The sequence below is a fragment of the Pteropus alecto genome, unplaced genomic scaffold, assembly GCF_000325575.1.
Source record: "Pteropus alecto unplaced genomic scaffold, ASM32557v1 scaffold433, whole genome shotgun sequence".
In the NCBI taxonomy this organism is placed as follows: domain Eukaryota; kingdom Metazoa; phylum Chordata; class Mammalia; order Chiroptera; family Pteropodidae; genus Pteropus; species Pteropus alecto.
The window spans coordinates 590817-613501 of record NW_006433953.1 but is presented as its reverse complement, the minus strand read 5'-3'; the positions used below and the strand labels follow the sequence as shown (position 1 = coordinate 613501).

At 35.9% G+C, this 22685-nt stretch overlaps 1 protein-coding gene across 3 annotated transcripts in view; it reads right to left on the bottom strand.

The window, feature by feature from the left end:
* RBMS2 (RNA binding motif single stranded interacting protein 2) overlaps positions 1 to 1891 on the bottom strand; it is a 47489-nt gene extending 45598 nt beyond the window's left edge. For 2 of the 3 annotated variants that reach the window (XM_015587010.2, XM_006908915.3), the window contains exon 1: positions 244 to 417. In XM_015587010.2, coding sequence (XP_015442496.1) covers positions 244 to 309 — 66 coding nt within the window. In that variant the 5' untranslated portion in view covers positions 310 to 417. Of the gene's footprint in view, positions 1 to 243; positions 418 to 1297; positions 1366 to 1487; positions 1543 to 1829 lie in introns of those variants that run through there. The other variant, XM_025044677.1, reaches the window with a different exon arrangement.
* Positions 1892 to 22685: the final 20794 nt, after the last annotated feature.

Below are 22685 nucleotides of genomic sequence, written 5' to 3'. Positions count from 1 at the left end.
ATACAAACTTATAAGCTTGATTTATTTTTAATTCTCCTGCTTTCTCGGGCCTCGTGCACAAAGACTGTAAATTCCTGAAACTTCAGAACCAGGTGAGAAAAAATATCGAAAGTGGTGGAAAAGGGAGAAGTGCTGGGATGAGAAAGGAATCCTTCTCGTCTTAAGGAGAATTTTAAAACCAAGGGCACTCCCGGATCCCCAGAAAAGGAAGTAGCTCAATTCCAAAAAAGCACTTTTCCCTACCTTCTTGTTGTTCTTGTTATAGCCAAAAGTCGAAATCCCAGGTCTGGAAGTCACTGATAGCAGCATTTTCTCTTTAATATTAGGGAGCTGAGAGAAAGAAGAGGGACAGGGAGGGGGAAAGAAAGAAGGAAAAGGAGGGGGAAAGAGGGAGAAGGAGAGGGAGAAAAAGAGGGAGAGGGAGTGAGGGAGAGAGAGGGAGGGAGGAAGGAAGAAGGAGGGAGAAAGTAGGGGGATGAGAAGGGGGGAGAAAAGGAGCCAGAGGGAGAGAGATTGGGGGGGGTAAAGAATGAGCTAGGGCTGCTTGTTGACGTCACTGAGAGAAGTTAACCCAGAGTCTGAATGAGGCACTTCCACTGGGTCCTAATGCCCAAGATGTTATTATTTTTTTCCAACCCCCCACAGGCTTAGCAGTTAAAGCAAAAAGAAAAGTTTTTAGGTATACCCCTTTCAACTCCATCCTTTTTTCCTCTATGAACAAGTTCAGATTCTCATGAAAAGGCAATGAGGATTTTTTTCTCTTAGATGTCAGCTATAAGAAGATTTCAAGCTTGATTTTACAGGGGCCACTGGGATATTGCCTTAGAGAACATGTGAAGAAAACCATACTGAGAAAGAATATGTGAAATGAGCTAGCTCAGGACTTCTCCCCGCCACACACACACACACACACACACTTTACATTTACAGTGATATTAATACATGAAGAAAGAACACAGAAGAGCTCACCAAAGTACAGAGACAAGCAAAACAGAGTATGGGAAATAACTAGTTTCAGATCCTTGTACAGTTCTATTCCTCTTGGGTCACGCTAATGGACTGATGCCTCTCACTCCTTTTCAGATTCCCTCGAGTAGGACTTCATACTTAGGAAGGAATTATCAAACTGGACTACCATAAAATTTGATACCTAGTAGTTTCTTTTTTTCCTCCAGCTTCCTTCAGATATAATTGCATAGTGGTTTCTTCAACAATTGTAAGCTATCTTATTTGACTCTATCCCACTATTTCCTAGTCTTCGAGGTCCATAAGTATGAAAAAAATTAGAGTTACTCACCAAAGCTGGAATTTATGCCCAAACTGAAGTTCACGGAGTTGAGATGTTTGCTTCAAGTTGTGTCTGAACTGTAGGAAAAAAATAACTATTTAAAAAGTATATGCTCACAACGAAGAAAAATACAAAGTTCTTAGAAAAGAAGAATGTGAACTCAGACTCAAGAACCTAACACAGTTACAACAACACTCACCTCTAATAGTTTCAAAGGAATGTCCTGTAGAAGTAGCCTTAATGAGAAAAGAAACCTGTTGGAAACCAAAAAATTTTAATGATATCCAGTAACTCCTACCAATCCAAGTGGAACAAGGATTTAGAATGAAAGTCTTCAAATTCCTTCTTAAGGCCACTTTGCTGCCATCATGGATGTTCTCTTAAGACATAAATTAACCCAGTCTGCTTTGCCACAAGAAACATTAAGCCCAAACCCTCCCTTAAATGAAGTCCCAGTCTCTATTCTAATTTTCCTGTCACTTTTTTGCTTTGATAATAGGACAGATAGTACTAACATTCTGCAGAGTAAATACACACATACCATATCCCTAATCTCTAACTTTCATTTCCAATAGGACAGGAAGTTCCTGCTCAGCTCAGGGGACACAGGAAGGGTGGGAACAGCCTCAATGTGGGAATTGCAACACAGATTGAAAGCACAGTAGCCAAATGCAGTAAATAAATAAAGACTTCTCTCAGTGATACCATATTTTTCGAAGTCCCTTTTCTACCCTCAGAGATTCTCATTCATTATATACTACATTATCCTTGCTATTTAGGCACTTATTTTATGTCTTCTCCCTTAGCTTAATAATGTGGTACAAAACCCTTAATCTTTAAGGCCTGATTTACAATGGTATTTATAATGGCAGTCAATCTAACTTAATTTTTTTAAAAATTCTAATATTCTCAATGAGTTCTCCTACTGCATTTCTTAATGCTCAATGATATCTTAGAATTTAAAATAGTTAAAGCCATGAGTTTCAGAGAGAAATAGACATGAGTTCAAATCCTGGCACCAGTTAGTCACCATTTATGTGACTTTGGGCCAAATTATTTAACATCTCTAATTCACTCATTTGCAAAATGGAGATAATAACTACTTTATTTGTTTTTAGAATCAATTCTAAGTTCTTGTGTTAACCGACGTAACCCAAAAATTTTTAATAAAAATAACTCAAAAAAAATCTAAGTTCTTGTTCAGTCCTGTCACTCACAAGCTGAGTGACACTGGTAGAAATACCACACATATCTGAACCTTACTTTCCTTATCTGTAAAACAGAGTAAATAAACAGTATCTACTTCCTAAAATTGTAGTGAAATAAAATAAGGAGATGCATATAAAGCCCTTAAGAAAGTGCCTGGCACTTACACACTTAGTAGATGTTAGCATCATTATTTAATTACTCTACTTTCCCAGTGTGTATCCCTCTGGGTATTGTATAACCTAGATTTGATGATCTGAAGTGAACATTTTGAAAAACTAGCATCTTAGTTACATTCAAAAGATTATACAAGGACTAGGCAGGCTAAACTTTATAACTGGAAATACTGAATAAGAAGTTCCAGGAATCGCCCAGTCCAATTTCTTCTCTTTGGAAATTCTTTCCATAACTTTCAGTCTCCTGGAATTGGTAGACCATCTATTATCTGTAGAAAAAAAGGAAACAAAATAATACACAGAGTCAATACACACTAGAAACAAGACACTCTAGCTCCCATTTCTCTAGAGTCCTACTACTCTAAGAACTAGAAATAGATGTAGAAAAAACTGTAGGATTTTTATGCATCCTAAGATTTAATGTCATTTCTCTACTCTAAAAGTAGATGGTATCAGACAAAAGAGAGATAAAGAAGGATCTAATTAAATAAATTCTATTTTACTTGAACTAATACAAAAACATAGGGTTTTATAGTCTGTCTAATAAATTTCGGGCCATAGAAGTAAAATGATCCAGATTTGTGAACTGATGCCAAAAAGGTAATTATGTCAAAGAGCACCAACAAGTCTGGAAATTACATCCTTTATTCTAGTAAGTACATTTTTAAAAGTGGTTATGGAATTTTGTGGAAGTGATAGAGAAGGTAATGGAGTTCTTTGGTTAGATTCAGGAAGTATATTAGAGGAGGGAGAATCCTATTTCTTCTAGTGTGTTTACTTTGCCATTCCCCCACCCATCTGCTCTGCCCATTACAGTAGCCCACATTTTTCTAGATTTTAGTCAATGCCTCTCATATTCTTGGTTCTAACCACCCAAGTGTTGTTATGAGGTGAAAAAGTAAAATAAGAATTATTTGGAACTTTTCTTGGAAAGAGACATTTGCACCTTTGAATTCAATATAGACTGGTTTGTGATTTCTCCAGAAAAAACAACACTTTTATATAAGTGCCTCAGGTAAAGGAATTGGCTAGATGAACTGTGATCTGTATGTTGAAAGATGTTTGCATGCCACTATTGGCCCCTCCACATCAGGGTGGAGAACTCAAAAGAATGCACTACCTGCAGATATGCTAGACTCTAGACAGACTTTCACCTAGAGCCAGGGTGATGTGGTACATGTGTCTGAAAGCAGTGAGGCAGGGCCAGTTTGCTAGTGAAGCTCTGAATGTGGTTCAGAGACCCCAACAAGGTTTATTAGGGCCAAGGACACTTGGTTTTCTAGCTGTTAATATTCTCTGTGGATTATCTTTCCTCCCACTGATAAACTTGTATGCCCAGAAGACTAAATAATGGTGAATTTATTTCATGGTAAAGAGATCAGGTAATCTTTAGGAAGAAATGAAAAAAAAAGAGTGTATTTAACACATCAGCTTCCTAAAGAAAAAAAAGAAAAAAAACTCAAGGAGCTGCATCAAACAACAAAGAAAAGCTTAGCCCTGCCCCTTTCTGATGTTGGATAGAGTGATAAAATTGGTCTAAGACTAGAAATTGGGAAAGTTTGGCCTCTCAACTCCTTGACTTAACTCACTGAAAAACAGGGAAAAAGACAGACAACTCTGAAGAATTCTTTATCTCACACTCTAAATATCAGTGCTAATAGTATGCTCTCCTCTCCTATAGCAACAGATACTTTGGTCAAAAATTATAGGGAATATCCTAACAAAATTTTCAAGTAGACTTGTCCTTTCCCAGACACTAAAGAAAAATAGGAATCGAACTATATAAAATCATTGGGCCAGAAAATTAGCATAAGGTACAAAGAAAGAACTAAACTAGATTCTATGCATATCCAGAATGGACTGCATTGATTATATGGTAATATCATATTCTCTAAATATATGTTCCCTACATATCTGAGACATTAATTTTGCTTGGCCTCAGCTATCCCTAAAATAAATCATTCAGATGATCCCAATAGGGCCCACAATGGAATTCAACAATTAGGTTGAACCAAATTAAATGGCTGTTTCTATAGGCCAAATATGATCTTTTCAAATAGTCAAATATTGGTAATTTCATATGGTTAAATCTAACACTGCAAAAAGTGTGAGACTGTGGGGATAATAATGAGTCAGAACACTGATTAATTAGATATTTATTTCCTTTCCTTTTTCCTTTGTCATTTTCAGATAAAAAAACTAAACTCAGAGGTAAACTTACTTGTACAAAGTCATGGGGTCATGGGGGTTGAATAATGGCATAACCGACACCAGAATCCAGACTTGCTGACTCAATTCAGCATCCTTCCCATATCAACCTGATTCTACTGTAAAATTAAAAATTCCAATAAATATACATTTTAGGGTCAGAAGTAATAAAGGAATAATTCTAGGATTCCAGAAGTGAAAGTTCAACTATTTTCCTCAAACCAGCTCTTTAACTCAAGGTAACAATGATACCTAATATTTTGGCCTATTCTAAAATTGTACCATAGATGACATTTCTAGGGATAAACTTATAATGCAAACAAGATGATTTGTAGAAAACCACAATTGTTGGGAAGTGCTGCTAATTAAGTGTTCAAGATTCTACCTAAGGTTTGATTTACTATATATGGAAGGGAATTTCCTTGAATTCTGCTTTCTTTCTGGGGATAATTTGTACCGTATCCTGAAACTCTCAGATAAAATGTAAGATTTGAATATAAGAAACATTTTCTAAAATGTCAATATTCATTATTTATAATGCCAGGAGTCACTAGCAGGTTTTACTAAAAGCATAAGCTTGATGAGGACAGGGACTGTGACTATTTTGTATATGCTATTATATTCCTAGCATTTAACAATACCTGATTAATTTAAAATTTGAAAATATTTCATCCATGAATGAATGAATGCTCTATCTCAAACACTAAATTTACATCTGAAAAGATATTACTCACTAAAAACACTGGAAATATTATTAGACAGTGATAGAGTGACACATTTAGACATCCATGAGCTTTTTCTTTTGTATTTACAATATATATTATTTTCCTTTTATCACTTATTTTTGTGTCTTTAGGAAGTCAGAGAGCTTGAATTTACTTGTGTCTCTCATCTGTGTGCTAGATAAAACTATGCCCCTATTATGTCATTAAAAAGACACCAACTCAAAAGGTCCATTATAAATTTGTATTCCCATAGCATTTTGTACAAAATTTCTGTAGGCTATTAACTCTGTTTGACTGCCCCATCTCTTGCATCCAGATTGTGAGCTCCTAGGAAGCAAACACCAACTTTATTAATCTTTTTATGTTTAACACCTAAACATAGTTTATGCTCAGGAATGTTAGCTGAAAGAATACAATTTTCACTTCAAGTATCTCTAACCGGAAAGTGAATTTCCAATGACCATTAAGAAAATACTGCCACCTCCTGGGTAATATAGGTCATGCATTCCTTAGCAAATACCAGGAAAACAGCACAGAATTTGTACACAGATAGATCAAAAGTTTGAAATTTAAACCTAGCTCTAGCACTTACTGTGTTAAACTGGAAAATCTCAATCTTTTAAAACATCAGTTTCCCTTTCTACAAAATGGGAATAGTACCTGTCCTGTCTCTCAGGCATTATCAGGTGTGGAGGAGAAAAAATTTTCCTACCGTCCTAGGTTTTTATCAGCTGGTCTAATAATTAAATTGACATGAGATAGACTAATAAGAGAAATTAACCAAATTGAATAGATGCATATACATGGGAATCCCACATACAAGAGGTTCAAAGACAGGGAAAATGAAGTATATTTGACATTCTGAGCTAAGGATCATCTTGGACCTTCAGAGGGGAGGAGGGTCATTGCAAGATGATAAGAGGAGCAGGTGTTCAGTAATTAGAAGTTCATCCTATAGATAGATCATAAAAAGTTATTTCTGGTGATAACTCTTACTATGAGCAAGGCCCCTAATTTAAGTTAAGAGAGAGGTAAAAGTTTCTTGTGAGCCTTCAGGGTCTTGATTGCCTTCAGCTGAAAATAATTTACATGCAGAAGTAGCACATTTTGAGGAGCCCTGTTCTGAACCTCTATACAGGACAGTCAAATCAGATAATGACTGTTAAAAAGTATTTTGTCTATTATAAAGCATTTTACAAGAATGAGATGTTATTCATCTTATTCTTTAGGACAAATAGCCTGCAGCTTGAGAGTCAGAGCAAATTCATCAAATTTTAGATGGCTAATGGTAAATTTCTTTCTCTATATGTTAACGCAGGCTATCACCAACTTATTAAAATGTGACGTTGAACATAAACATATGCTAAGATAAAACTACACAGAGACACCATTTCTTACCTACCAGACTGTCAAAAAATCTAAAAGCTTGACAACAAACTATTGGAGAAACTGTTAAAAAAGCACTTTTATATATTATTTGTAGAAATGCAAAATAGCATAACTCCTTTCGCTCTACCTAGCAAAATTACATATGCTTTTACCTTTCAACCTAACAGTTCTACTTCTGGGAATGTATCCCAGAGATACAATGGTAAAAATAAGAAAAGACAATATGTACAAGGCATATTCATTACCAATAAGTAAGGAAACTATCAAAAACTACCAAGTTATTTTACTGAACACCTCAAATTCATGACCTTAAAATGAGATTTGAATTTTGATTGAGTTCCTTAAAAAAGGTAATATCAAAACATAAAATTAAGATTTATATGTGTTATGAGTTATATCTAAACCTAGGTATGAATATAAATTTTATTTCCTGTTTTAATTTCAGAGGAACTACTGTTTGGGAAAGCTATTAAGTAAATGTTTTATAAATTACTGTTTCTCATTTTCAGTCATATCTTAATGATTCCAGCAAGCTATGTCCTGTCTCCTGAGATATACTTCAAACCTAGCACACATTAAAAATCCTATAAGACCCTAGATAGTTTTCATTTAGTTATTCATTAAAGAAACATTTTTTCCGTATTGTAACAAATGTGAAGTTTTTCTTATTGTTCATAACAGAATCTGTCAACCATCAAAAAAAAAAACAACAACCCCAAAACTACTGGGGTTGCGTCAAAAGGATTCAAGAGTCAACTTGAGGGGACTCCCACTGTCCAAAAATGGGATAATCTGAACATTAAAAAGAATAACAATTGTGAAGAATCTAAGCCACGACAAAGTTATTAAAGTTCATAAATTCATAATAAATTTTTAAAACTCTGATCACCTTTAGAAGAATTACAGAACCAACTTACTATTCTTAAAATTAGCAAGTAAAGAGAAACAAATCAAATGCACAGATAGCCTACCTTTTCTATATGAACTGTACCTCTGAATAACCAAATAATGATGAAGAAAATCCTTCCTTATAAAAGATTGCAAAATAATAAAGAAATAAATAATGATAACAGCACCACTTTGGAACCCTAGTGAAACAGTTGATCTTGTCAAGGATTATCAAAGGTTACTAAAACTGTTAGGTTAAACAATGACTGGGTATCATTAAAAAAAAAAAAAGCCCTATTTAAATATTCCTTATGAATACAGATGTAAAAAAACCGTAAGGAAATATTAGCAAACTGAATTCAGAAATATATTTTTAAAAGGTTTATACATCATGACCAACTACAATTTATTCCAGGAATGCAAGGCTGGTTAAACATCCAAAAATCAGGTAATGTTATATAGCATATTAAAAGAATAAAGAATGAAAAATACACGATTATTTCAGTAGATTCAGAACAAGCATTTGACAAAATCTAACACCCATTCATGATAGAATCTTTTAATTAAGTAATAATAAAAGGGAATTTCCTCAATTTGATAAAGAACAGTTATGAAAACCCTAATTTAACATCATATTTAACACTGAAAGACTGAATGCATTCCCCCTAAAATCAAAAACAAAGTAAGGGTATCTGCTCCCATTATTTCTATTCAACCATGCTGGAAGTTCTAGATAATACAGTAAGAAAAAGTAAATAAATAAACAACAACATGAAAAGAAAATAGCTTAAAGGCATCCAGATCTGAAAGGAAGAAGTTAAACTGTCTTTATTCACAAACAACATTATTGTCTATATGGAAAATCCCATGGAACTCACAAAGAAATTACTAGAATAAATGAGTCCAGCAAGGTCATAGAATACAAAATCAATATACAAAAATCAACCATATTTCTATATGCTAGCAATAAATAGACTGAAATGAAAGTAAGAAAACAATTCCTTATAATAGTATCAAAAGGAATTAAATACTTGGGAATAAATTTAACAAAACAAATATAAGATTTATACACTGAAAATCATAAAATGTTGCCAAGAGAAATTAAAGAAGTAATTAAGATGGTGATTTTCTCCAATTTGATATATAGTTTCAGTGTAACTCCTACCAAAATCCTAGCAGGCTTCTTTGTAGAAGTTGACAAGTTGATGGAAATGCAAGGAACCTAGGAAAACAAAAACAATTTTGAAAAAGAACAAAATTTAAAGACTTACACAGATTTGTTTCAAAACTTACAATAGAGCTAAAGTAATCAAGAGAATGTGGTATTGGTGTAAAGTCAGGAATGTAGATCAATGGAACAGAATTGAGAGATCAGAAAGAAACTCTCGTATTTACAGTCAATTAATTTTCAACAAAGGTGCCAATAAAATTCAATGAGGAAAGAATTTATCCACAAATAGTGCTGAGATAATTGGATATTCATATGCAAAAAAAGAAAAAGAAAAAAAGAAACTTAGAATTTTACCTCATATCATATACAAAAATTAATTCAAAATGGCTCACAGAATTAAATGTAAAAGCTGAAACTGTAGCCTTCTAGAAGAAAATAGAAAATCTTTGAGATGGGCTAGCAAAGTTCTTAGACACAACACCAAAAGCATAAGCCATAAAAGAAAAATGTGATAAATTCGATTTCATTAAAATTTAAAACTTTTGACTTTCAAAAGTTGCCATTAAGAAAATGAAAAAACAAGCCATAGCTGGAATATTACAAATTACATATCTGATAAAAGACTTGTATCTAGAATATATAAAGAAGTCTTATAACTCAATAATAAGATAATAACCCAATTTAAAATTGGGCAAAAGACTTGAATAGACATTTCATCAAAGACATCCAAATGACTAAGTACATGAAAAGATGTTCAGAATCATTAAGCATTAGGGAAATGAAAATTAAAACCACAGTGAGATACTACTATACACCCATTAGAAGAGCTACAATAAAAAAGACAGGCAATAATAGGTGCTGATTAGGATGTAGAAAAACTAGAACCCTCATACTTGCTGGTGGAAATGTAAAATGATACAGCCACCTTGGAAAACAGTTTGGCAGTTTCTTAAAAAGTTAATCACATCTTGACCATGTAGCTTTATAAAAAGTTTTGATATCTGGTAGGGAAGTCCTGACCTTTTACCATTCTTCTTCAAAATTATCTTGGCTGCTCTTGGCTGTTTTGTCTTCCACAAAAATTTTAGAGTTTGTAAACATTCTGTGCAAAACCCTGTTGAGAGTTTGAATGGAATTGTGTTAAATTTATAAATTACTTTGGGAGAGCTTCTATCTTTTTGATATTGTTTTCCTCCACTTAACTAGTGTGTTAGTTATCTATTGCTGCATAACAATATTACTGTAAACTTAGTGGTATAAAGCAACATATGTTTATTATCTCACAGTTTGTATGGGTTAAATGCATAGCTTATCTAGACTGCAAAGTATTGGTTAGGGCTGAGTTCTCATCTAAGGCTCTAGTTGGGAAGAGGCACTTTAGTGACACAAGTTTGGCAGCATTCAGTTCCTTGCAGAAGTTTGGACTGAGGACTTCACTTTCTTGCTGGGTGTTGGCTGGGGGCTGCCTTCAGTTCTTTGCCATGTGGCCCTTTCCTTAGGGTAGCTCACAACATGGCAGCTTGCTTCTTGAAAGCCAACAAGGGAAAGTCACCTTTGCCATATTCTATTTGTCAGAAGCAAATCGCAAGCCCAGTTTATACTCAAGAGGAGGGCATTCCACAAGGGTGTGAAGACCAGGAGGCAGAGATCATGGGAGCTAGCTTAGAGTTTACGATATACAGTATACCTTTCCATTTAATAATTTCTCCACAAAATTCTTATGCATCTTGTATTAGGTTTATCCATATGTACTTCTCAGTTTTTAATGTTATCGTAAATGTGGCTTTAAAAATAGGCATAATTATTACTTCAGTATAGGAAGACTATTGAATTATGGATACTGATCTTTTATCTAGCAATCTTGTTGAACTCTCTTATTAGCCTCAACAATTTACTTGTTGATTCACTTAGATTTTCCTCATAAATATAATTTATGAATCCTCATAAATATCATCTGTGAATAATGACAATTTTGTTTCTTTCCTTGCAATCCTTATATCATTTATTTCTTTTTCCTGTCTTATTGGACAATAAAACCTCCAATAAAATATTTAACAGAAGTTGTGATACCAGGCCTGTTCCCTGATAAACTCTGTATCTGGTTTATCAGGATGTTCTTTTTCTTATCTAGTTTGCTAAAAGCTTTGAAAATAAATAGGTATTTAATTTATCAAATGCTTTTTCTGCAATGACTAGGAGGATCAAATTGAGTTCTTCTCTTAATCTTTTGATGCGTTAAATTATGCATATTTTCTAATGTTAATTCCTTCTCACATCCTTGGGAATAAATACTACTTGGTCATAAAATACATATTTTATGACTTTTGCATTTATGTCTTTATAATTTACTTTTCTTCTTCCATCCTTGTCTAGTTTTTGTTTTAAAGTTTATACTAACAAATCAAATTGTGAAGTTTTCCTTCTTTTTCTATTTCCTGGAACAAAGTACCAAGATTTGAATTATCTATTCTTTGAAAGTTTCATAGCACTCTCACATAAAACTATACGATTTTTTTTCCAGTTTAAATGTTTAAACTATAAACTTCTAATTTCAGCAAGATCTTAAATATTTCCATGCTAGTCATGCCCTCTTTTAGTGTCCAGAATAGCTATTGTAAATATTTACCATTCTCAAGCTTTCTAACACATGCTTTCTCCCTATAGTCTTAGCATGTAATATTCATCTGCTTTCTTCAATCTTTTCATTTCTACTGGCTTCCTTCCTCAACATATTGATAATCATTTTTAAAAGACAAATCAAAAATACACATACACACAAAACAAACAACAGCCCCTCCCCTGAGCTCTAAGTTCTTCTCTGCCTCTTCTTGTTCCTTTAATTTTCCCCATAGTCAAGAGTAATCTACATTTGCTGATTAAGTGTCCTCATCCATCATTACTTTTTTTCCCTTTTCATTTTTTACTGTATTTTAAGTTATGTTAGAGTTGAGAAATCATTAGTGGGTTATATAAAAATACAACATAACCAGATTTGCATTTCTGAAAGATCACAGTGGTGCCTACACTGTAAAGAAAAGACTGGAAGTGAGTGAAATAGATCTAAATTAGGAAGCTTAACTAGGATACTAACAATGGGAATGGAAAGAAGTAGATGTATTTAAGATCTGTTATAGGACGTGAAGGATGAGGAAATCAAAGATTAAAAGTGAGTTTCCAGCTGAATAATGGATTTGGATGATATCTATTGAATGTAAAATACAAATTAAGAAATCTGACAACATAATATTAAGAAATTCCTACATGGTAAAAACCACAAAAGGAAAGCCAAAAGTCACATCATAAACCAGGAGGGGGAAGGAAATACATGCAACTCATTTCACAAAAGGCTAATTTTCAAAATATATGTAGAGTTCCTACAAAGCAATCTAAATTCTATATCCAACAAAAAATGGGAAAATATATGAATAGTCATAAAAAAGGAAAAAGGAAATATGATGGCTCTTAAATGTATAAAAAGATGCTCAACCTCATTCATAATTTTTAAAAAGTAAAATAAAGACAACACTGAGATACCATTTTACACCTATTAGAAGGGCAAACTAAAAAAGCAATAATCAACTGAGGTGAGGACAGAAAAACAAGTACTCTCCTACTTTGTTGGTAAGACTGTAAAACAGTAATAACCAATATGGAGGGCATTCTGGCAACATCTATCAAAATTAAGATGTATATACATTTAGACTCAGCAATTCTACTTCTAGAAATTTATCCTACATGTGTATGTACAAACCTGCAAAATGACAAGATATATAATATTTTTTTAAATTTATTGATTTAAATTAGTTTCAAGTATACAGTACATTGGTTAGACATCTATGTAGTTCATAAAGATTTATAATCTTATTCACTCTAGCAGCATTGTAATAGCTAGGGTAACCATAAAACATATCCAAATTGGGACACTTTTTATATGAGAAAGAGGGTACTACTAATATTTAAGTTGAGACAGCTGGCATAGCTGACTGTCCCAAGCAAGCCAGGAGATACGGTCACTCTAATAACAACAAAAGATGGAAAATAATACAAATATTCACCAATAAGGAGACTTTAAAAATAATGATACATCTTGACAATGGAATATTACATAGCTGTAAAGGGAAGCACATAAAGGGAAGCACATTGGAAGGTTCTCCCAGATGCATAGTTAAAACTATTTTAAAGAAAAACTATAGAACAGTGCTTACAGTATATTACCATTTGTGTAAGAGCAAAAATGGAATTGCTTAGTTATGAATAAAATATATCTGGAAAGATATATAGAAAACCAATAACAATGTTTGCTTCTGGGGATGGTAAGTTGGTAGCTAGGAAAAAGAAACAGGAGGGTGACTTCACTATATGCTCTTTTGTACCTTTTGAATTTTGAACCAGATCAATAAATAAAACTGTAAAAGAAAATGGTCTTAGTAATGAGTTGGCTAATTGATAAGTTTTATGACCTATATTTTTTTCCCTGCTTTAGCTTATAAGCTGAATAATAAAAATCCTGTTAAAATTGTAATCCTATAAAATTCCTTAAACAGTGTTAAAATCATTTTAATTCTGCTATAGAAGAATGAGAATTGTGCAAAACAAAACTAAGATAATACTTCAGAAAAATTTGAAATCAATTACCAGTATTGTAACAATCACAGAACACTTATATGTAGTATTACCTTTTTCCAATCTCTGTATTTAATAATTCTCACAAAACAGCAATTATGTTAGTAGTCATTTTTATACATCATAAATTTATTTGGCACCTTCTGTACTTTTTACTGTGATTTTTCATCTAATAAAACTGGACTGGAATAATAAATACAAATAAGTGAGTAAATATAGTTAGCCTTAAAAGTCTCTAACCTAAGTGGTAGTTACTATATAAATTACCTGATAATCTAAAATTGTTTTATCTAAAAATTTCCCAAAGATCAGAGAGCTATAACAACAGCTTTTAGCAAACTGATAGGCTAAAGTGGATGACATTAAAAATTTCAAATTACATAAGATCCTGAGAAATTAAGGCTTATGGAATGTTCAAGTAGATAAATGTGGTTAAAAATTAATTTTACCTAGTCTTTTAGAGAAGTTTTGTTCACTGTATGCTAATACAAGATTCTTAAAACATCTTTCATATTCTTTAAGTTAAAAAAACAAGTATGAAAATGCCATCAACCACACTCTGAAGGTTTTTTCTTTTTGCTGTTTCAAATTCTTTCAAATTAACTTTAGTTTACAAGGAGTTTTTAAAAATCTTTTTTAGGGACTTGGGCAAAATCTACATTCTCTTAGCATATTATAATCATTCAAGACTTGCTATAGTCTATTCTGGCCATCAGAGAAACTAAATTATAGGAGACATTATTTGGCAAAATAGAGAAAATGTGTATTAGGCATCATAAATCTGACCAGTGTGATTATATATTGTGATTTTTTTTTTACATGCTCATGTTTACACTTTTTTAGTACTAAAAATTTGTTTTCCTAATTGCTAAGCCAAAGAGGAATTAGGAAAGCACATTGGAATATCTCACAGATACATTTGAACTTATATGAAATTTCATTTATTCCATGAAGGTCTAATGTCAAGTTAAAACATGTTCACCAGCACCATAGTGCTCTAGCCAGAATCTAAATCCTATTCAAATACATCTGCTTACTATTCAGTGGCCCTTGATTAATATTTTTAAACTTTCGACTCCAGTGAATCCCTTAAAGCCCATAAACCCAAAGCAACACAATAATAGAATCAGTTTAGTTTCACCATTTTCAAGGAATGAATGAGAAGTGAAGATAAAGAAGGGTTAAGTATCATGACTCTTTCAAAAACCTTAGTGGTGGAAGGAATACAGATAAGAGTTAAAATTTTTTTTATTTTTTAATTTTTACACCTACAACACCTGGTCTTCCTAGTTGGTCTCCCATCCAAGTGCTAACCAGACCCAACCCTGCTTAGACTCTGCTTAGCTTCCGAGATCAGATGGCATTGGGCTTGTTCAGGGTGGCATGGCCATAGACCATAAGAGTTAAAATATATCAATTATACCTGTTTGGTTTTTTTTTAAAGAGCAATATTGCTGGAAAATCTAAATTATATAAAGCTGCTTAACTGAAATGTATTTTAATGTAATCACACACAGAATCAAAATAAAGTAATTGCTTCTTAAGATGGCAGAGACTTGAGTATATGTAAACGCTGAAGGATAGTCATTAGAATGGAAGAAATTGAAAAACAGAGCAAAGTAAGTAGAGAGATTAACCTGAAAGTGGAGGAAGGAGTCTTCTTTAATTATGTCTAAAGGGATAGATATGGGTTTTAAGTATAATGGCAGGAAATTGAAGGTGTCTTTGTGAAGCAGTGGGGTGAAGTAGAGAAGCTTTGAAGGAAGGTTGACTATGAAGCTACCTTTAGAATGTAGTTGAATATTCTTCTCACAGTATTCAAATTCTTCACAAGGCAGACCCTACCCACATCCTCAGCTTTACTGGTCCACACAAATTCTCATACCCAACCAAACTTTCATTCCAATCAAACTGATCTAGAGTCCTTCAAATGTTCCTCTTATTCTGTTTGTTTTTGCAGAGCTCTCTGTCTGGAACACCTTTCTCTTCATCTCCCTGCAAACATCTCTCATGCTTTGAGAGTTGACTCCCATCACCCAACATGACTTAAGGCCTTATCCTCTTTATCTTAGCTGCCCTTCACCTTGGGTCTAATTAGGTGCTCTTTCTCTATACATCCCTCTGCGTATCTCATCATCTCAGCATTCTCCATTAGAAATTTTAAACATTGGCTTTCTCACTTCTCCCAATAATAAGAAACTGGTTTTTTGTTTTTAATTTCTGGATTTCCTAGCACTGGGCCTGGCACACTACAGGCCAATGAATAATATTTACTGAATGAATGGAAGATGATTATGTCAGTGCTCCCAGTACTTATATTTTACCCAGTAAAATAGATTAGCTTTACAATGAGGAAATTAAGGCAGGAAGGCAAGTGCACCAATAATAACATTAGTAGAACAAAAATTACTGAAAAAAAACTTATTTTAAATAATCTTTCACTTAGACTAATTAACATCCTAGCTATAGTCTAAAGAGTTGAACAAATAAGAATCTCCAAATCATAACAAGTAAACATTCTCCAAACACAAACATCAAGTTTCTAATTTCGTACCACAGAGGATTTAGCTTTTATTTATGGATTCAAACTCATTAAGTGCAATTCTCCCCCAATGCCACAAAACTCTGGCACAACCAGGGATTGACCTAAAAACCTATTAGAGATACAAGAAAGAGTTTTCTTTCACTTATCAAAAGCCTCATTTCTAGCTGGCCATGTTACAGTTGGCTAATACTTTTGCACAGATTTAACTAGATGGTCCTTTTCAAATTAGAAACAAACAAACAAAAAAAGGACCTGACATTGCCAAGCTTTAACCATGTGAGATAAAACTAGTTCTCCTTGAATATCTTATACTTTACACAATGTTATGGCCCTCTCAAGTCACCAGTTCATGCTCCACCCTCATGCAAAGGAGCACTATTGTAGTAAAAGAATAATCATCCAAAGGTCAAAATGCAACTGGGGACTCGTTCTCTATGCAAACAACCTCCCCTTCTACAGGTAGATTTTCTTAGGAACTGCCCAACCAGTTCCTATTATCTGATAGATTTCATAGGAACTGCCCAACCAGTTCCTATTATCTGAGAGAACTAGGGAGAGAATGAGGAACTCACTGCTGATTATAATTAAGGTTAATTCAAAAAAGCAAGAGTAGAAAATAAAAGGATGCAAATATCTGGGGTAATGTTTAGAAATCCCCTAATATGTGGTATCTTTCTCTTGACAGCTCAAAAAGCCTCAGAGAAATAACATTCCCATAAAATAAGGAAAACATTAGCCTGATACATTTGCAAAAACTAATGCTGACTTGAGTTTATACAAAGACACAGAACTCATGGACAAAACCGTGCATGAGACAGCCTAGGGCAAGCTGGAGTCCCTGAATTAGAGTCTTACACCCATAGAAAAGGGCAGAAAGAGAAAAACTACAAAAGGGAAAAACAAAAACAAAGGAAAGGTCACTCCACCTGGTTTTAAACCAAATAAACCCTCCAACTCTAACCAAGGCAAAGAATTACCTTTCCACAGAACATACCAGAGTATGATTTTAACATTTTTATTTTGATATTTATTTTCCCAGTTACCCTTAATGCTCATTTTAATCCAAAAATGAAGTGATATTGTGTGATGCAGCCAGCCTCTAGACAACTCCCACTACTGTATCATAATGCTTCCACATTAAATGCTTTCTTTAGGGATGAGGTCATTTCCTGGGATAATTTAATTCAACGGTTTATTTTGGGAAGAGCTGCATGATGGAGAGAGCCTCGTAGACAGAGAGACTTGGGTTTGATTCTGGACCCTATTACTTACTAGCTGGGTTATCTCAGTCAAAGAAGTCCTAATTTCTGAGTCTTAGTTTCCTCATCTTCAAAATAAGGCTAATAACTACTTTGTAGGTCTCTGGTAAGAGTGAAAGTGAGACTATATAATGTGGTTGGCCCACCATAAGCAATAGATAATAGCTATTATTTACACGAGTTCCTAGTAAACATAGATGCTGTTAGACGATGTGAAGATACAAGTGAATGTTCTAGTTGCAAATGATAAAATTCCTGAGTGTGCTGAGTTTTCAAAATTTATTTTGTGCATCACTTCTTTTCTGCCCATAAGGAACACAAAGGCAAGCAATTACAATAACTAAAATTTGGGGAGTATTTAACGGCTTATAAAATGTTCAAGGGCTCAGAGTCAAAAACACCCAAGTCCTTAACAGCCACCAAATAATTGGTGGAGACTAAAGGAGAACCCAGGCATCCTAGCAACTACCATGGTGACCTTATCGCGCGGTCTTGTGACCTTACTAAAGTGTCCGGGGAGAGGGGCTGTTTCTGGTTGGGGTATTTTCTGGCCACTTGACTCCTCACTCACCAGTACCGCGTGCCAGAGTAGGCATTCATTTGGCCTCCACACCGTACTATGCGGTGGGTCACTGAGGGCCTGTCTGGCCTTCGAATGTCGAAGGGCACTAAGTGGCCTCTTGAACAGAGCTCACTGTTAACTGAGTGCAGAGAGGCACCACTCTCCTCTCTCTCCAAGAATTCCATCTTTCCGACCCCGCCGCGTCCTCGGGGAGCTCGCCCGGCTTCACAGCCACCCAGCCTCGTCTTTCCCGCCCTGAGCGTCTGCACAGACAGGGGGCCGCGGGAGATCCCAGCGCGGAGGAATCCTCAGACTTTGGATAGAGGCCCACCGCCTTGCTCTCATTGGGTAGCCTCATCTTTTCTCCGCCCCCCCCAATTTTCTTCCTTCCTCAATGATTGGACCTCGACATTGTCCATCCCAGCTCCCGACCACCGCTCTCTCCTCTCCACGCATTGGACGCCTGTCGCCCCGTTTTCTTCCCTAGCGGGTGAATTACTCATCAATTCCCAGTCCAAGGGGTCCTGGGTGCATCTGACTGTATCCCGAGCCTTAAGGGGACAGGCCCCTCCTCCTGCTCCAACCCCACCCACTAAATTTCTACTCTCCACCTCTGAGGCTTCGCACTCCATCACAGAGCTCCCCCCACCTGGCTTCATCCGCGATTCCTCCGCCCCCCTTCCAACCACTGCTCAGACGCCTTGGTCGCTCTGGCGGAGAGGGCGACGTTTTGGGGGGATGCACTCCATGAGGGCTCTGCAGAATGCGCTGAACAGGGTTGGCAGTCACTGCCCGCGGGGCGGCTGGGGTCACCTGAGCCGGAGCCCCATCCTTGGCGGGGGCGTCCGGCACCACCTCAGTGAGGCGGCGGCGCAGGGCAGGGAGACGTCGCACAGCCACCAGCCGCAGCACCAGGATCAGTAAGGCTTGCGGGAGAGGGGCAGGGAACAGACTCCCACTCGCTAGTCCCGAGTCCCATTCCCTCGGGAGAGCACTTCATCTCCCCTCTCCTCGCTCACTAGCCTGCTATGCCTTTTCCTTTAGATTTAGGGAATTGGGTCCGCCGCGCTCGCGCGGTAACGTGCCGTCCGCCCGGGAGGGCGTTTGGGCAGGTCCGTCCTCGGAGTGGTGCCTGCCCAAGGTGCGTACCTAACTGGGAACGCAGTGAGCGCCGAGTGTTTCTCGGTGCACGTGTCTCAGTGCTGGGCCGTGTGCGCACCGCCCCTCTTCACCCATCCTCTCCTCCCCGGTGCTCGTGTGTATTTTAGGGGATGCGTGGATATGCAACAGCCTCCCGCCTAGAGTCCTGCTGTACTTGGGTCTGTATGGTATGCCTGTTTCGCCGTGTAATGTGTGATGCGCGTATATTACTGGTGCGCAGGTACGTGCATGTGTCGTTTGCATACGTGTTGGGTCTGTGCGTTATCAGGGCTCCCTAATCTATGAATAAGGGTAGTTTTCCACTTGGTTGTTGAATGAGGAAAATCTTTATAATGGAGAAAATCATAAGACGCAGATTTCCCAAACCAGAGCCAATCAGATCTGTGATTTGTGCTGCTCAAGCTTCCTGATCTAAAGGGTCTCCCTCACCACCCAGGAACACTTGGTGGCTGAGCCTCTTTTCTCCAAGACACAGACAGAGCTGAGCAGGAAATTTTGTCCTCCCCGGAAGTCAACATAGACACTGTCCAAGTAGCCCCTGCTCTATTATAGCAGAAACGGCAAATGGACCATCTCCCCTGTCGTTGACATCTTCTGATGACATCAGAAAAACATGTACACCATAGTTAAAGTAGCCAGACAGACACAGCAGTACCTAACCATACTGGAGTCCCTGTCCTTACAGGTAACAGACCAATAAGGTTTGATCGATTGATCGATTGATTCATTCATTCATTTATTATGCTGTCCTTTTCCATCAGCTTCTTCTAAAGGAGCCAGGGAACATTTAAAGAATAAACCCGCTCTTTTGTTCTACCCCTACCTTCCCCCCGCCCATCCTCCGACCTCCCCCGCTTCACTCCCCTACCCCCGGTCCTTTCCCCAAATAATTGGTGGTGGGATAGAGCAAAGACTTAACCTCCCTCACATTCACACTTTCTGCGGAATGGGGAGTAAGAGGTGTCCTTGGCCTCCCACCCCTTTCCTTATCTAATGGTTTCAGTTGATAGGGGTGCTTTTAGGAATCTTGATCGTCCTGCCTATGGCTGTCTGTGCTCCCAGAAACTTCTTGTTAATGGCCTTGGACTGATGCTCCCTTAGGCAGAAGGAATTGGGAGCACTGGAGGGAAGTGGGCTCTGGGAGTATGACAACATGAAGGGGAGGAGTTCTTGTGTTTGCGGGGAAGGAGGGCAGCAAAGAGAAAATGCCCTGTTATTCAGGTTATTGTTTGTTTTTTAATATTTAGCTTTATTGTATTTCTGATTATAAAAGAAAAACAAGATAAATAGAGTATCAAGAAGAAAATAAAGATCTCAATATTAGAGGTAACCAGTTAATTTTGTGCTGTATATCTATATATATTTTATATATGTATAAATAAAATTTAACAAAAATAGGATCATAGCATTCATTTTCTTTGGTAACTCATTTTTTTCCTTTTATGAACAGCTTTTAATATTATTGAATGTGTGTATGATATTATCATTTTAATGGCTGCCACTTTGCCATTTTAAGATTTCATTACATGAGGTATCATAATTTATTTAACCAATCTTCAATTTAGTTACTAAATATTTTTGTGCACTTATTCAGTTATTTCTTTGAGTAAATTCCTAGGAAATTTTGCTCTCTAGAGACATCTGTCATCAATATCTTGTATAACCTAGAGATATTTTATGCATATATCAGCAAATACATATTGATATTATTTTCCCTTTTTTTAAAATAATACAAATGGTATCATACTCTGTACATTGTTCTGCACTTTGCTTTTTTCCCTCAACATTATGTTGTAGATCAATCTATATCTGGGTCAAACAGTACACAATTTTTTTAAGTCATGGCGATACTTTCAGTGGTGTGTCATTATTTTCTGTCTTCCTTCAGCTTTAGGGCTGAAAGACATGATCTCAAAGTGTTCCTGTGTATTTTCCTTCTTGACTTATTCCTCAGATATCTTTTTCCTCCCTTCCTGTGTCGCCACATAGATCTTCACTTCCCTATAGACACTAGGCTCATTGTGACAATTGGATTTCCTCAGAAACAGGAAAACTCCTCCCTCTCCGGGTATTCCTCCTAGACCAAAAAACAAACACATGCCTAAGTCTATGCCAAGCTTCTTGAGGGCCTTTTTACTTTTTACTGCATTGTTTCAACAGGTAATATATTCATATTTTTATATATCATATTCAGTAGCTAATATATGCATATTCATATGGTTTAAAATGCACAAAAAGATATAGAATGGGAAATAACCCTCCCACTCCTTTTTGCCCAGCACCTGTTTCATCTCCTTAGAGGGAGATCAGTCAGTCTTCAGAGATATTTTGTGTCTGGAAAGCAAACATATATTTTTTCCCCTTTAAACAATGTTAATATTATAAACAATGTTCTACAGCTTGCTTCTTTTAGTTAACATTACACCTTATTGATCATTCCATATCAAAACTCATTTCTTTTTTTACATTGCATAATAATTTCATTTTATGAATATGCTATAATTTACCTAACCAGTTCCCCGTTGATGCACATTTAGGTTGTTTCCACTCTTACTAACAATGCAGTGAATATGTTATTTTGTAGGTATATGAATATACCTATAGGACAAATACTTGAAAATCAAGTTACTGGGTCAAAAGGTTTTGAAGAGTCTTAATCTCAAATAGCTGTCATATTTGGAATGATCTGATAAAATAATTCCTCTAAATCTATTAACATATTAATAGGAGAACTCTTGAAGACCAAGAAATCTTCAGTATCTGGAATTTTAGGTGCTGTAAGCCAGCAAAACAGATAATTTGGGGAACAGAACTTCCTAGAAATGTAACTTGGTAATTCTTTATTGAAGACCCACTATATGCTAGGGACTTTGCTCAATACTAGGAAGACAAAGATATATAAAATACAAAGACCTAACAGTGGAGCCAGGGAGATTCTTCTGTCAATAAGTGGTGTATTGAGTCATAGCAGCAGCTTAAGCAAAATCTGGAGGTTTGGGGAAGCCTTTACAGAGTTAGTAACATATGATCTGGATCTTAAAGGATGAACAGTACTGTACCAGGTGAAAGAGAAAAAAGTAATTCCATGCAGAAGTTTCAGCATAAACAAATGCCAGGAAGCCTAACAGTGCCTGGCCCAGTTGGAGTGTGGGGGCATGGTGGAGAATAGGAAAGGAATGTTGGCAGGTTCTAAAGAGTCTTGACTGCCATACCAAGAAATAACTTATTTTGTAGGCACTGGGAGTTATCAAAGGTTTTTGAATAGAGAAATGATATTTGAGTTTTAGAAAGATAACTGGCGCATTGTAGAAATGGATTGGAAATCAAGAGAGTGTAATACCGTTAGGTAATAGGCAATAAAGAGCTAATAAGGAAGCATGCTCTACTAACTAAACATGTACTTTGTGAAAGACAGTTTTTCATGGAATATTATTTTAATGAAGCCTTACATGACCCATGTGAAGCAGACATTACTACACTTATT